This window comes from Cuculus canorus, chromosome 11 (genome assembly GCF_017976375.1).
Source record: "Cuculus canorus isolate bCucCan1 chromosome 11, bCucCan1.pri, whole genome shotgun sequence".
Lineage (NCBI taxonomy): Eukaryota > Metazoa > Chordata > Aves > Cuculiformes > Cuculidae > Cuculus > Cuculus canorus.
In genome coordinates this window covers 20,620,862-20,634,274 of record NC_071411.1, presented here as the reverse complement: position 1 = coordinate 20,634,274, position 13,413 = coordinate 20,620,862, and the positions used below count along the sequence as shown (strand labels likewise).

Genomic DNA, 13,413 nt, shown 5'->3' with positions numbered 1-13,413 from the left:
AATCTGCTATGATTTCAGCACTATGCAAGATAAAAATCTTGATAATAAAGCGGATATCAGATCTTCGGTCATCAGGATTCAGTTTCATTTGGGTGAATTTTCAAGTGCAAATACACTGCACATAGATTTTGTTGCATACGTTTAAATGGGTGAAGGACATATTTGAGCCATAACACTATTTTGTTTTTTTAAAGCACATCTCTAAGCGAGCCTTGGGGAAAATCCTGCTGAGCACTTTGGAATCCTGCCGTGACCCCCAACCAGGTAAGAAAATAAATGACAATATAAAGACCAAGAGGCATGAAAAGTGTGGGGAAAGCGCTAAATAATGAACAGAGGAGTAGGGAAAAGCTATTTCAAATACTGGGGGACAGGCTAGGGGGAAAGCAACACTGTGCAGGCAGATTGCCTATAGAAAGTGATGCCTTCTACTCTGTGACGTGTCCAAAACAGGAACACATTCAGGGCTCTTTTTAGCCAAATTCAAATTGGAATTTGGCCTTAGGGGAACAATTCTGTATACCACCAATGTCTACAGGGCTTCACTGATTTGAGAAAGTGGAAAACATGACCAAATCTGTAAGGTACCTATTTATCAGGTTTGCTATCCCACTGCGTGTTGTGTTATTCCTCTGCTGCAGCACAAAGAAACAGACAACACAGAGCATTTCTTTAAAGAAACTGGATCAAACCTGCACTCCTTTAATACCCGTCTTTCATGTTCCTCTCAGGAAAATTAAACTCCTCTCCCTTGACAATGACCTGGTGTGCCAGAGCTGCCTTTGTAGGAACCATACAGGGATCACAGCCTGGAGGTTTAGATCTGATTGCTTTGTTCCTATTAGCAGAGCATTCGTACTTACCTTCAAGAAACGAACATCCTGTACCAAGCCTAGGAACATGGCTTGGAGGCGCTTTTAATAGCAGACAGCAGTCAAAGATTATAAAAGACTAGATGTGGCCTGAGGGTTTAGCTCTGGAGAACATTAATAACAGTGATTTAGGGGGAATAACATATAAACCATTCTAGGTTTTATAGTTTCAAAGCCTTGTTGTTATACTAGCATCCACAATCCAGGGCCAGGCAGCCCAGAGCTCAGCTGTGCAGTTCCAGCACCGCTGCAGAGGCAGCAGAGAAACGAAGGCAAAGACAGACCTCTATTGGCTGCAGAGAGAAACTGTCTGAGCCATAGGTTAGACATTCTCCTGCCGGGAACAAGAGGAGACTTAGTATCCACAGCGCATAGGTATCCAGGAGGTACTACTACTAATCCTCCACAGGAACACTGACTCCAACAGGTGCTGCTGAAAGTACCTCCCCTCTGCAGCTGCAGCACAGCTCAGCTTCCTAAAAAAATGCCAAAAAGTGAAGTGACCTCGTGAAGCTCTCTGCCTATTCTGCATCATTACTGCCATAAACTGCTCATCCTCTCCGCTTTTGTTTTTCTGGCTGTGCACATGACATGACTTAAGCAGCTTTCCTAAGTCTTTGTAATCAAACATCTTCCCTTTACCAAGACTTAAGTGGATGGTTGGGTTAATGACTCTCTATTGTGATATGAAATAGAATCAGAATGGTTTGGGTTGGAAGGGACCTTAAAGCCCATCCAGTTCCACCCCCTGCCATGGGCAGGGACACCTCCCACTGGCTCAGGCTGCCAAAGGCCCATCCAACCTGGCCTTGAACCCCTCCAGGAAGGGAACATCCGCAACTTCCCTGTTACTTTATGTTAATTACTTCATATGTAATGATTGTTACAATCATTAAACTGCAACGCTCTGTCTTTGTTCAAATTATAATATTTGCCATTTTCTTTTAAAAGGAAAAGCCCATCTATTTGAAGTTCTAGATACTCTTTACCATGAGCTGACAGCCTGTGAACTCTTACAAAGCCAGCCTCTGGAGACGGCGCAGAGTCGCCAGTCCTTGTCTAACCCACTGGTCATCTCATGCTGAGCAGCGGTGCCAACTACAGTCCACACGACCTGCCTAACAACAGCCCTTGTTCGTTCCAACACATGATGAATGAATGAGGTTTGTCCAAGTTAACAGCGCTCAGGCATGGAGAAGAGGAATAGACTAACTCAGCCATGAAATCAAAGGGATGCTGCTTCTGGGAAGAGCGCTGGTTCCTTGGCTAACATCAAACCCTCCCTTATGTCAGTGACCACTCACATGACGAGGGGATTACGTAGCAGTGTGTAGCTCTGATGGAAGCATAACTATCTTCCTCTGATGGCCCTGTAACTCTACCAGTTAACCAAATAAAAACTATTCCAAATGCACCGACCTGGCCACATAGATTTACAGCCCTGGTTACACACTGGCTGGGCACAGTTTCTCACTTTTGTGAGAAAAAAAGCGAGAGGCAGGCTATTTTGTCATGAGGAAGTAAACCCCTTCCTTAGCATACAGGGACAAAAGACTGTATTACAAACATATACGAGTGTGTGACAGTACTGCAAGTTTTAAAGGGCTCATGTATGAAATGTGTTTGTATGTGTCTGTGATTCAATTATTCACCTTATTTAACTCTGAAGTCAGATCTGTTATTGCTCTGCTAAACTTTATAATTGCAATTACAGAGATGCCTTAGAAACCTCAACAGTCCATGCCGAAGACAGCCTTGGATTTTACATTAAATGATACATTTAACTGCCTGAAAAAGGTACAAAGCAATCTCATTCCCAGGCTCTCAAGGAAGGAAGGATTGAAAATTCACATTGCAGCAGCTGCCTTTGTCACATTACCACTCAACACGTGCCATACGCAACTTTCTTCTCTCATTTAATTTCCCTCAGTGCAACTGAAGAGATGCAAAGCGCTAGGCTCCACTGGCATAGTGCCACATCACATTTTAATCAGCAATAAAACAGTTTCTGGAGGCAAAAGTAAAAGAAATAGGTTGCTTCCGAGAGGGTTTTGCTGTTTCATTCAACTATGAAACACAGAGCTAAAGAAGCAGAGTTCTTAAATGATCTGTCTGGATTTGTTATTAGAAGGATGCACTGTTGATCTTCTAAAAACATGTAATTATTTGCCTGAGATAATGTCAGTGATGAAATAAGACCATGTGGTTCAGAACTGTGCATGTATGATTTTTTTCCCACAAAAATGGTTTGCATACAGGAGAAAGGCCGGTACCACAATGCAGTCTGGAGGATTTTTATTCCTTTCTATTCACAATCCACTGCAGAGCTCACATACACCTCCGTCTAAAGTTGTGATGCATTACTTAGCATTTAGAGCCATGATGGTAACAAAAATCTGCAACAGATATCTTCGTTTCGTTTTGCCTCACGGGAGGCAAACCAGTCTGAAGAGGTGACATTACCAGGTGAGACCAGAGTCCCGCTGTGCAGCTGCCAGCTGGTAAGAGTTACTCAGGTCTTGTCTGGAGAAGGGACCTGCATTATGTTGATTTTTCATTTAGAAAGCCCATGGGCATCTATAAAAGGGCTAAAGGAACCTAATCACGCTGGCTTTGAGGCCCTTTGGTTGAGCTCTGGCCTCACCCCGTGCATGAGATTTTATCCCCTTCCCAGCATGTTCACTCCTCAGTCCAGCAGATTCTGTTTGTTCTTGAGGATAATCCCATTCTTCCAAAAAGGACAGTTTGTTTCCTCACAGTGTACCTGCTCCCCAAGTAATTCACCCCAGGCAAAAGCTATTCTTCATCACCTCTTCTATCTGTTCTTTCCTCCATCACTAATTGCAGAGCAATAATTCCCTCAGGCTCCCAGACTTTGTGCTTTAAGACTGGTGTAGAGTTTTTCCTCAAATGAGCTCCCTCAAGTCTCCTCAGCTCTCCTAACCCTCACTACTATGAGTCTCAAGGAATGAGACCTTTCTCCTGCTGACATCCCATAAACATGGCTCTCACAGACCTTGCTCATATAATGTGTGAGCATTCCCCCACCGCAGTGGTTCAACATTAGATCTCCACAAACTGTGATCAAGCTCGCTTTCCTAGCAGTCATCATCTTAATTTATTAACTCTCTATTAGAACTGCTATTTGGCCCCAACAAGGAAGCTGGGACATCTCCTCCATTGATCTCTAATGTGTTTCCGCAAAACAAGCTTTCCAGTTGGACTCCATTCTGCAGCTCCTTTCTCCTTCAAACATGCTCCTCACTCATCGTTTGGCTTATTTCTTGTGGCGTTATCTTGAAGGACTGCACACCACTCGCACAAGTTACATTTTTCAAGAAGAGTTTCCTCTCCCCTTTGTTTTTCACTTTATAAGAGGTTTTAAGCATTAGTAATTAAACTCCACCTGATACAAAGTTCTTCAATAACTGTCCAATTTGTTTTCATTGACGCTTTCTGAAGGGCTGGCAGTGCCCACTTGTCACAGATGTTCCACTGATTCACAGAACCTTTGCACCAAGTCAGTGTGGCCGTCTCCAGACAGAGCTGCTCCAAGGTTGATGGCATTTGTACACACTTTTGGAACAAAAAAATGTTTAAATTTGCTGAATGTGCTGGAATTAAATCTCCTCCCTTTCCTGATACTGTCCATTAATCTATTACATGGTACATTTCCATGATGAAAGGATGTTTAGATTGCATTCTTTGTTTCCATCTTACTGTTAAGAGTAAGGGAACGCTTTCAAGCAGTGCTGCACAAAATGGAATTGCTCAGTATGAGAGAATGACAATAAGGTTTCACCGCGTGTGACACCGCATTACCAGCCAAAGAGTTTCTCTTAGGTTTATAATTTCATGGAGTTTAAGATACTGAATCCTTTAATATTTACACTATCTTATTTGCTTAATAATTTTACGTATAATTCCACATAACACAAAAGCTATAGAATGTGTTTCACAGTGTGAAATTCAATTGACAATTGAATCATCATTATTTCCCAAATTATACTTTACGTTCAAGAGGCCAGGATTTTCAGAGTTCCGTTTGGTTTCTGTTCTGCCACTGGCTGTTCTGTGATGCACCAGCAGAAACATCCTTATCCCCTTCCCAAGGTCCTGCCTGCTACAGTAGTTTGGTGGCCTCACAGTGTGGCTTTTGCAGGGAAGTGGCCCAACTGAATATGCATCACTTTAGGGATGCTACTACCTTTCTGAGCCCTGCTTCCTCCCAGAAAGAAGGCCGACACACTCGGCCAATCTTTCCCTCCAGCCAGCAGCTGCCTCCAGCAGGGTGCTGCCTGTCTCAGCTACACATGTACAGATGCTCAGGGGAGTGTCCATGGGCAGCACCCACTGCTCTGTGCCAGGCTGCTCAAAAGCCGTGGGAATCCAGGGGAAATGGAAAGGCACTTCTCTGGCACTGCCTCAGCATGCCAAAACAGCTCAACTTCATTGTGCGTCTTTTTTGTTTAATGCAGACCACTCACTTCTTCACTTAGAAAGGGTGTCTGCATTAAAGCAAACCTCCCTGAACTGAGACTCACATCTTAAATGATGTCATTTCCTAAAATGCTTCTACTTTTCTGAACTGTAACCATTTCAGACTCTCTGGCTGAAGAACTGTCTGCTCCTAGACTTAATCCCCTACCCATTTCCAGAGTGTATTAGCAGTAGAACAAAAGAAAAGAATGAAAAGGCTCACAGGAAATTCCGGAAATCCTTGCTGGCATTTTAGAACAAGTCGCCAGTTGGATAGCATGACCTCTTGCCGATACAGTCATATTTTTGTCTAATGACAAAAGGAGAACAGAGTGTCAGAATCAGGAGACAAAGTTCTACTTAAGCTTCTACACGTCTGCCAAAACTTGGGGCACAGAATACTGTGGTGCTTAGTTTTAAGTTAAATAATAGCCTCAGAAAAAAAAGAGAATTAGCTCGGCATGACACTAATGCATGCTTCAGAGAATGCTGATTTTGTACCTTTGCCATTCAAATTTGTGAAGGAAAGAGCCCTTACTTAGTATAGACTTCAATAGAAAGTTTTGGCAATGAAAATTTAACTCTTCCACACTAGCTGCTTGAGAGCTGACAAGAGCCTGCTGCCACAGCTGGATAGCACGTCTTCCTGAGACAAAACAGACCCTTGGTCTTCATAAGGCCACCAACGTAAAGTGAGCATCCACACACTCCAAGCACCGCAGGGTTCCCCAACAGCGATGCACAGGTTCCTTGAAGACTAGCTCTTCCCTTGTTGCTTTTCTGTGTTATACTGAGTGCCATGGATGCCAGGAAACAGAAACCCATAACCCTGTGAGTCCATTCTTTCCATCCACTGCTACGTGGAAAATGCTGCTGAACTACAGGATTAGTCACAAACACAAGGTGACAGCACAAGCCCCTGCACTGCGGAGGCGCCGATCATTTGGTTTGTGCTGGGAAAGGGGGGATATACAAGTTCTGCTCTTGGAGACTACAGAAAGGAGACGTTTCTGAGGAAACAGCAGAGGGTGAGCAGCCGTAACAAGGCTGAAAGCAGTACAGGGCCAGTCCTGCTAAAAGACAGGTTGTGCCCACTAACCTAAAGCTGCCTTCCACATTTTTCAGAACTCACACCTTCCTGAGTGAGCTCAGCACACATCAGGCTTATAAAACATGGAATGCAATGCACCGTGTAGTAACAGACCTTTACGTACCAACGACATGAGGCCTACGAGCACTGATCCTGCTGAAGGTGTGTCTCCACGACAGCCTCGTTTCAGGTGATCAGCAGCATCATGTCTGCACGCCAGGCAGCTTTGCTAAAGCGAGAGCAGATAGACTTCAAAACCCCACTGAGCCGCTGTTTTCCCTGAGGTTCCACCGACCAGAGCTGAGTGTGCTGTTAGAGTCAAGGACAATTTCTGTACTTGAAGAAGGTTTTATTGTTTGATAATTTTGGGTTTGCTGATTCTTTCTCATTGATTTGTTCACAGCTACAAGTGGGAAGAACATTCTCTAAAAGTGGTGAGGTCTGGTATTCTGTGAGGGATTTTCTACCTCTGAAAGTTGCCAAAAAATAGAGGAAAAAAAAAAAGAGAAAATACATGGAGCATGAGACAACTCAACCTAAATATATCATTTAGATAAGAAATGATCTTTTAAAATAAAGAATATGCTACACCCATGCAAGGGTCTTTTCCTGTTCTTAAACCTCTTGGAGGTAAAATTCCTCACACTCCTCGAGTGCCAGTGCAGCACATGGAATAATAGAATCTCTAGGTTGGAAAAGACCTTTGAGATCATCAGGTCCAACTGTCCCTGTCCACTACTCAATCATATCCCTAAGCACTTCATCTATCCGTATTTAAACACCTCCATGTGCAGTCTCTGACAGTGCTTGAGAACCCTTTCAGTGAAGTAGTTTTTCCTAATGTCCAATCTGAACCTCTCCTGGTGCAGTTTGAGGCCATTCTCTCTCATCCTATCATCTGCAAGAAGAGACCAACACCCAACTCTCCACAACCTCCTTTCAGGTAGTTGTAGGCAGTGATAAGGTCTCCCCTCAGCCTCCTCTTCTCCAGGCTAAACAACCGCAGGTCCCTCAGTGGCTCCTCATAACCCTTGTTCTCCAGCCCCTTCCCCAGCTCCGTTCCCCTTCTCTGGATGCACTCCAGCCCCTAAATGTCCTTCTTGTAGGGAGAGGCCCAAACTGAACCCATGATTCAAGGTGCACCCTCACACGCAGCAGTGCTTGCTTGTCAGCCACTGCAGCCCCTACTCGTGTAGATCAGCTCTGGCAGGAGAAGACGGCACAGCTGCTAATTGCTCATGAACAAATGTCTGTCACTTCCAGGGCTGAGACACGCCACTAACTCATTTTCCAGAGTCACCCAAAAATGCCATCAGGCTTTGAAGGTCACTCAACAGTCGCTCTGCCACGTGTTCACATTTTAAACCAAACAGCCTTGTGCAGCATCCTCTGAGCCCTGCCATCGATAGTGTGTAGCACATCCCACTGCCGTGGAAACCATTTCTAGGTCACCTTTACAGAATAGCACAGAGAAAACATCACCAACTCACCATTAAAGCACACTCCTTTTCCATGAAGACTGCACGGAATGAATGAAGATTAACATTTACTGTAATTACACACAAAACACCACAAATACAAAGACATTCTCTCCCAGCACAAAGATGGGAACACAGGTACCGTGCAGGAGGTCTTGGACTCTGCTGTTATACTTCTAGTTTTTTAGCACAGGAAGGACACAATGATCCTATGCATTCATTTTGTAACTCAAGCTTTATAACAGCTTAAATTAATTCTGTAGAGAACATCATTAGCACTGGAGAGACCTCACCAAGAGGGAAAACACAGCTGGAGCTGCTTTTACACATCTGGCTGAAGCTCTGTGTAAATAAGACTGACAGAACCAATAATTCAAGTCACAAAATCAGGTTTAAGGAGTCATTGAACTGAAACACAATATATCGAGTAGAGACAGAAAAGAGACAGGAAGCATTTCAAGTCCTGAAATACAGAACTATTTCAGGACCGAAGAAGTAAGAAATAACTGCATAGCAGATTCTTTTCTTTCCAGGGAACACCAAAGAGTTACCGACGCAGGAGGAAGAAATACAATTTTTACAGCAACTGCAAGTGAACACTCCAACCTCATTATTTTAAGCACAGATTCAAGATGCTCAGATCTGTGAAAGAAGTGTCTTTGGAAGACAGAATTTGGGAAGGGAACCTAAGAACAAAGACAGACATACATTTCACATTGTATCAGTAAATCTGGAGAATTTACTTCTATGGTGATAATTTTAACAGCCACAAGTTCCTCTCAAGAACCTAAGTTTGAACTTATACTGCAGGACTTGCAGCTTATGTACAAGGCACAAATCCTCAAGAAAGACATCAATATTTATAGCTATCGCTTGTTTTCTTTTTTGCCACTGTTGGGTTTGTTGTTGTTGCTGTTTTTCCCCTAACAGAGAGGCCAAGTCATCTGCCCAGTAACCACTATTTCCTAACGTAAGTCATGGCAGACTGACTTATTCTATTATCACATTGATTGTTCAAGTCATTCCCAAACTCTTGAAAGCCTGAGCATGACAGAGATCACCATCAATTAAAAAGTACAGGAAAAGAGGAAAACAAATATGGCTGAGACTCTGAAATCAAATTTATTTGATGACAAAGCTGAGACTATGGAAAAGGAGATTCTGCTGACAAGATCGCATGAGAAAAAGCTCTCTAGAATATGGAGATGGTGAAACTCCCTTCATTTTATTTTATCTCCTGTAGGGACAAATATGTCAGCAAACACGGAACTGACCCTGCATCAAGAAGGTGGTACTGAGAAAAGCCAAAGGACAATTTTTCAAACAGTTTTATTCATGCAAGAAAAAAGCAGCTCCAAGCTTACTACTCTGCTTCTATTCTTTAAGGAAAAGCAAGCTGGGAACTAAAAGGTAGTTAGACTTTTTAGAGCCATTTAAATCTTAAAAAAGATTTGACATTGCCTTATAAGCAGAAACAGAGTTAATAAGAAAAATCAGCACATAAGCCCATATATTGCTGCTGCTAAAAACGGAAAGGACGAACTCCAGCAATTTCTATGAAATCTTTCGAAATTCCTTGTAACAGACTCCAGATTCAGTTCATTCCTGCCCAGATGAATAAACTCTGTAGAATAAAGCTGCATCTGCTGTTGAATGATAACATTGTGGAGACCTGGACATAACTTTTGCTGAAAATAAACAGTCTGAGATCTTTGAAGGATAGGGGAAATGTAGTTTGATTGGCTCATCAATTGTCACACAAGCAAAGAGCAAATGTAAGTCACGTCTTCCTTTCTTTCTTCCCTATCACTCCTCGTCCAGCCAACACATAAATTTCCACACAAAGTAGAGCTGGTACGGACATAGGAATGCTGACAAGTCGCTTAATGGCCCTACTACAACTATGCTACAGTGCGAGAGCACTAAACAGACCCAAAAAAAGGTCTTTGGAAGCATTTTACACAATTCTGAGAAGACAAATGACCCATAATAGATAAGTCATTCATATTCAAGTTTAATTTTTCATAGTAATAAATAGCTCAGAATGAGTCAGCAAACAGCCTATGCTGTGTTTACACAAACTCCCACCATAACTAAACACCAGGTAATTTGGCTGTTCAAACAATTTGAGCTCTGCCTGTCCATATTTGTTCTGTTTAAGCACAAGTGCTGATGTAATAATAAATTCCTGTTCAGGAACTTCACCATTCACTCAACTCTGCCCTTTCTCATCTGGAGTATTGTGTCCAGTTCTGGAATCCTCAACATAAGAAGGAGATGGAGCTGTTGGAATGGGTCCAGAGGAGGTTACAAGGATGATCCCAGAGCTGGAGCACCTCCCATTTGAGGATAGGCTGAGAGAGTTGGGGTTGTTCAGCCTGGAGAAGAGAAGGCTCAGAGGAGACCTTGTAGCAACCTTCCAGTGCCTGAAGGGGCTACAAGAAAGCTGGGGAGGGACTGTTCACAAAGGCTTGTGGGGATAGGACGAGGGGCAATGGGTATAAACTGGAGAGGGGCAGATTTAGACTGGACATAAGGACAAATTTCTTCATGGTGAGGGTGGTGAGGCCCTGGCCCAGGTTGTCCAAGGAAGCTGTGGCTGCCCCATCCCTGGAGGTGTTCCAGGCCAGGTTGGATGGGCCTTGGGCAGCCTGAGCCAGTGGGAGGTGTCCCTGCCCATGGCAGGGGTGTTGGAACTGGATGATCTTTAATGTCCCTTCCAACCCAAATCATTCTATGATTCTACGGTTCTCAGCTCCAGGTCCTCCAGTACTCACCATATCTTGTGACCTCAGCTTCTGCACTGGGAGAACAATTGTTTCTCTGCCTGGCAGAAGGCAGATAAGGGATATTTCCCGATAAACAGTTTCTAAATCGCCTGGTCAAGGGCACCTACAAGTGTCAGTGCTTTACATTTCCTGCTTGGTTCTATTAGAACAACTCCCATTTATCTTGGTGCTCTAAGGCACATACCATATTTATGATAGATCAACCCATAAAACTCCTACCATCTGCATGATAATTCTCATGGAAATCATCTCCTCATGAGTGAAATCTCCCTGTCTAACTGTGTTTTACCAGTCCACATCCACTTACTTCTCTGACTGGCGTAAACATTGGATATGCAAGAATTGGATATTTCTTTTCATACCATGTGCAGAAACAGTATTTGATAAACTCAACAGCAAAGGTACCTGTGTTTGAGAACTGAATGCAAGATAAAGACAGCAAGCAAATGCCTTTTTGCCTTTTTTTTTGGTAAGCTGGCAGCACAGATACATACATTCAAATCAGTACAACTCTGCCATCAGGTCAGGCACATTAGGCCAGTTGGCTTGGAGTTGTAAGAACTCTGGTGAGAGGCATCAAGTGAACCAATGCCATCCATAGCCTAAAAGGCCTTGCTGAAACAAAGAGCTAATCTTTACAGCACTCATCCAGAGCGTGGTTTCACTATGCATAAATCAAAACCTCTGATTTGGCCTACTCTCAACAAGGCCAGACACCCTGAGCAGTGTCCTGCCCACGTTATAGGTGTGCACAGGACCAGTAAAAAGCCCCAGGGGAAGGCTCCTGTAGGGAGTTTTTAAGGAACAGTAGTTCTCCACGACTTCTCTTGGCTGAGGTGACTGAGACGTTGTTTATCTCTCTAAATATCTCAGGGGAAAATGGAAAGGAACTCCAGGATCCCTAGTTCCTGATCCAAATGGTGCCCTCGGTGCGCAGGGGTTAGCCCCAGCGAGCTCAGAGCCACAGCAAGGCTGTGCCCGTACCTGCGTGCACGTGGGGCAGGGCTTTGCGGGCAGGAGGCCACCAGGACGCCCTCCAAGCAGGCTCAGCTGAGCTGAAAAGGACATCATTTGTCTGCAGCTTTAAAAAGTTTTCTGGCTTGAGTAGGGAGGGGAAAAATTGATTTCTGTTCAGAAAGTTCCAACAAAACAAAAAAATAAAAAAATAGGGAAAAAGTCAAAGTTACCAGACAATAGAGGAGAAAATAATGTAGCCATTTCAATAGACCTGACACTATAAAAAATCCAGTCTGGTGAGCGAGTGTGCCCTACCTAGAATGTGAAATTAGTCCTGCACATGGTAGCAATTGCTAAGCACATCACTATGGAAATGGAGAGCTCACAGCAGGCACAGGGAGTCTCAGAAACGTGGAAAATCAATGCAGTGTATGCTGTGGTGAAGAACGCTTCCAGCAGAGTGACCTTTAAACAACTTCATAGACAGTGAGCAAGCAGAAGAAAAGTGCAAGGGGACAAGCTGAGCGCAAGAGAGTGAGGCCGGCTGCAGCCCCTCGGCCAGCAGCAGCACCAGGAAGCCCCAACAGTTCTGCCTGGCAGTGGCTCTGCAGAAGAGGAGGAATAACAGTAAGGACCATTTACTCCTGTTTAAAGTGAAATGACTATTTATTTAACAGTAACACCATGTAATAACTTGAGAGGAGAAACAGAAACTACCCCACAATATGGGTGATACCTGGCATATTAAGATAAAAAGAAGGGCATTGATTAATCTGGCCAGAACATCTGCATTAATGTCTCTTCCCTCCAGAGAGGGACGAGGACACGGTCAGTGAAGTCCTCAGGGTGCAGAGGGAAAAGGAGATAATATATTATTCTCTTCTCACAGCTGGAGGAAGGACAAACTCAGCAAGTGGAACAGACTAGGAATTTTCCAGTTAAACACTTTGATCAGAAAAAGTGGGCAACGTTAACTGATGCTATTTGGTTGATATAAATCACATCAAGAGTTCTGAGGTATAACCAGCAGTTCAGTGATATAGTACTCAACCAGGAGGTGGAAGATTGAATATAATTGAGTGGGGACTTCACTTTGGTCTCCCATATCACCACAAATTCTCTAACCATTGCACTACTGACCTGCGGGATTCTCTTAATCTTTCCTCTTGGAGCTGCTCCACTTTGCATTAATAATTGCATGTTATGCAGAGCAAGGAATTAAACTTAGTTCTCCCATATCCAAGATGAAATCCCTGACCAATGGGGCATCTGCTTCAACCATACTTACACCTCTGGGTTAAACCAGTTTAAATCAGCTTTCTGAGTAAGAGTTACCTAAACCAGATCAAATAACTCAAATTTGACACAAGCGATTTACACTCAGGCTTTCCTTCTTGTCCCCAGAACAAGAAAAACTGTTCACACAGCCTTTCGCATTGCTTTAGTTACAACAATTTAAAATAAGACTTTAAATAAGAACAATGCAAACTGCTAGCACAGTAAAAACTGATCTGAAATGAGCACCTCCCCATCACAAACCCACCGCTGGTCACCGCTGGTTTCCTTGTGGCAGTTGTACCTGGCAGGCTGGGACTGAAGGGACTGAAGAGCGTCACCCTTCCATCCTGCAGCCTGGAGACTCTTGCAGGGCAGAGCTGGGAAATGGGAGGAATGGGAAGCTGCTTTGCCAAGGTTTGTCCTTTATCTGCTTTGTGTATGCAGCTCCTTCATTAGCATGACATTTATGT

General features: G+C 43.7%; 1 protein-coding gene across 1 annotated transcript in view; it reads left to right on the top strand.

The window, feature by feature from the left end:
• Positions 1-6,896, top strand: part of EFCC1 (EF-hand and coiled-coil domain containing 1) — a 55,903-nt gene extending 49,007 nt beyond the window's left edge. Inside the window, exons 7-8 of the mRNA XM_054076960.1 lie at positions 195-264; positions 1,824-6,896. Of these exons, the coding sequence (XP_053932935.1) occupies positions 195-264; positions 1,824-1,957 (204 nt within the window). The 3' untranslated portion in view covers positions 1,958-6,896. The remainder of the gene's footprint in view (positions 1-194; positions 265-1,823) is intronic.
• The last annotated feature ends 6,517 nt before the right edge of the window (positions 6,897-13,413 follow it).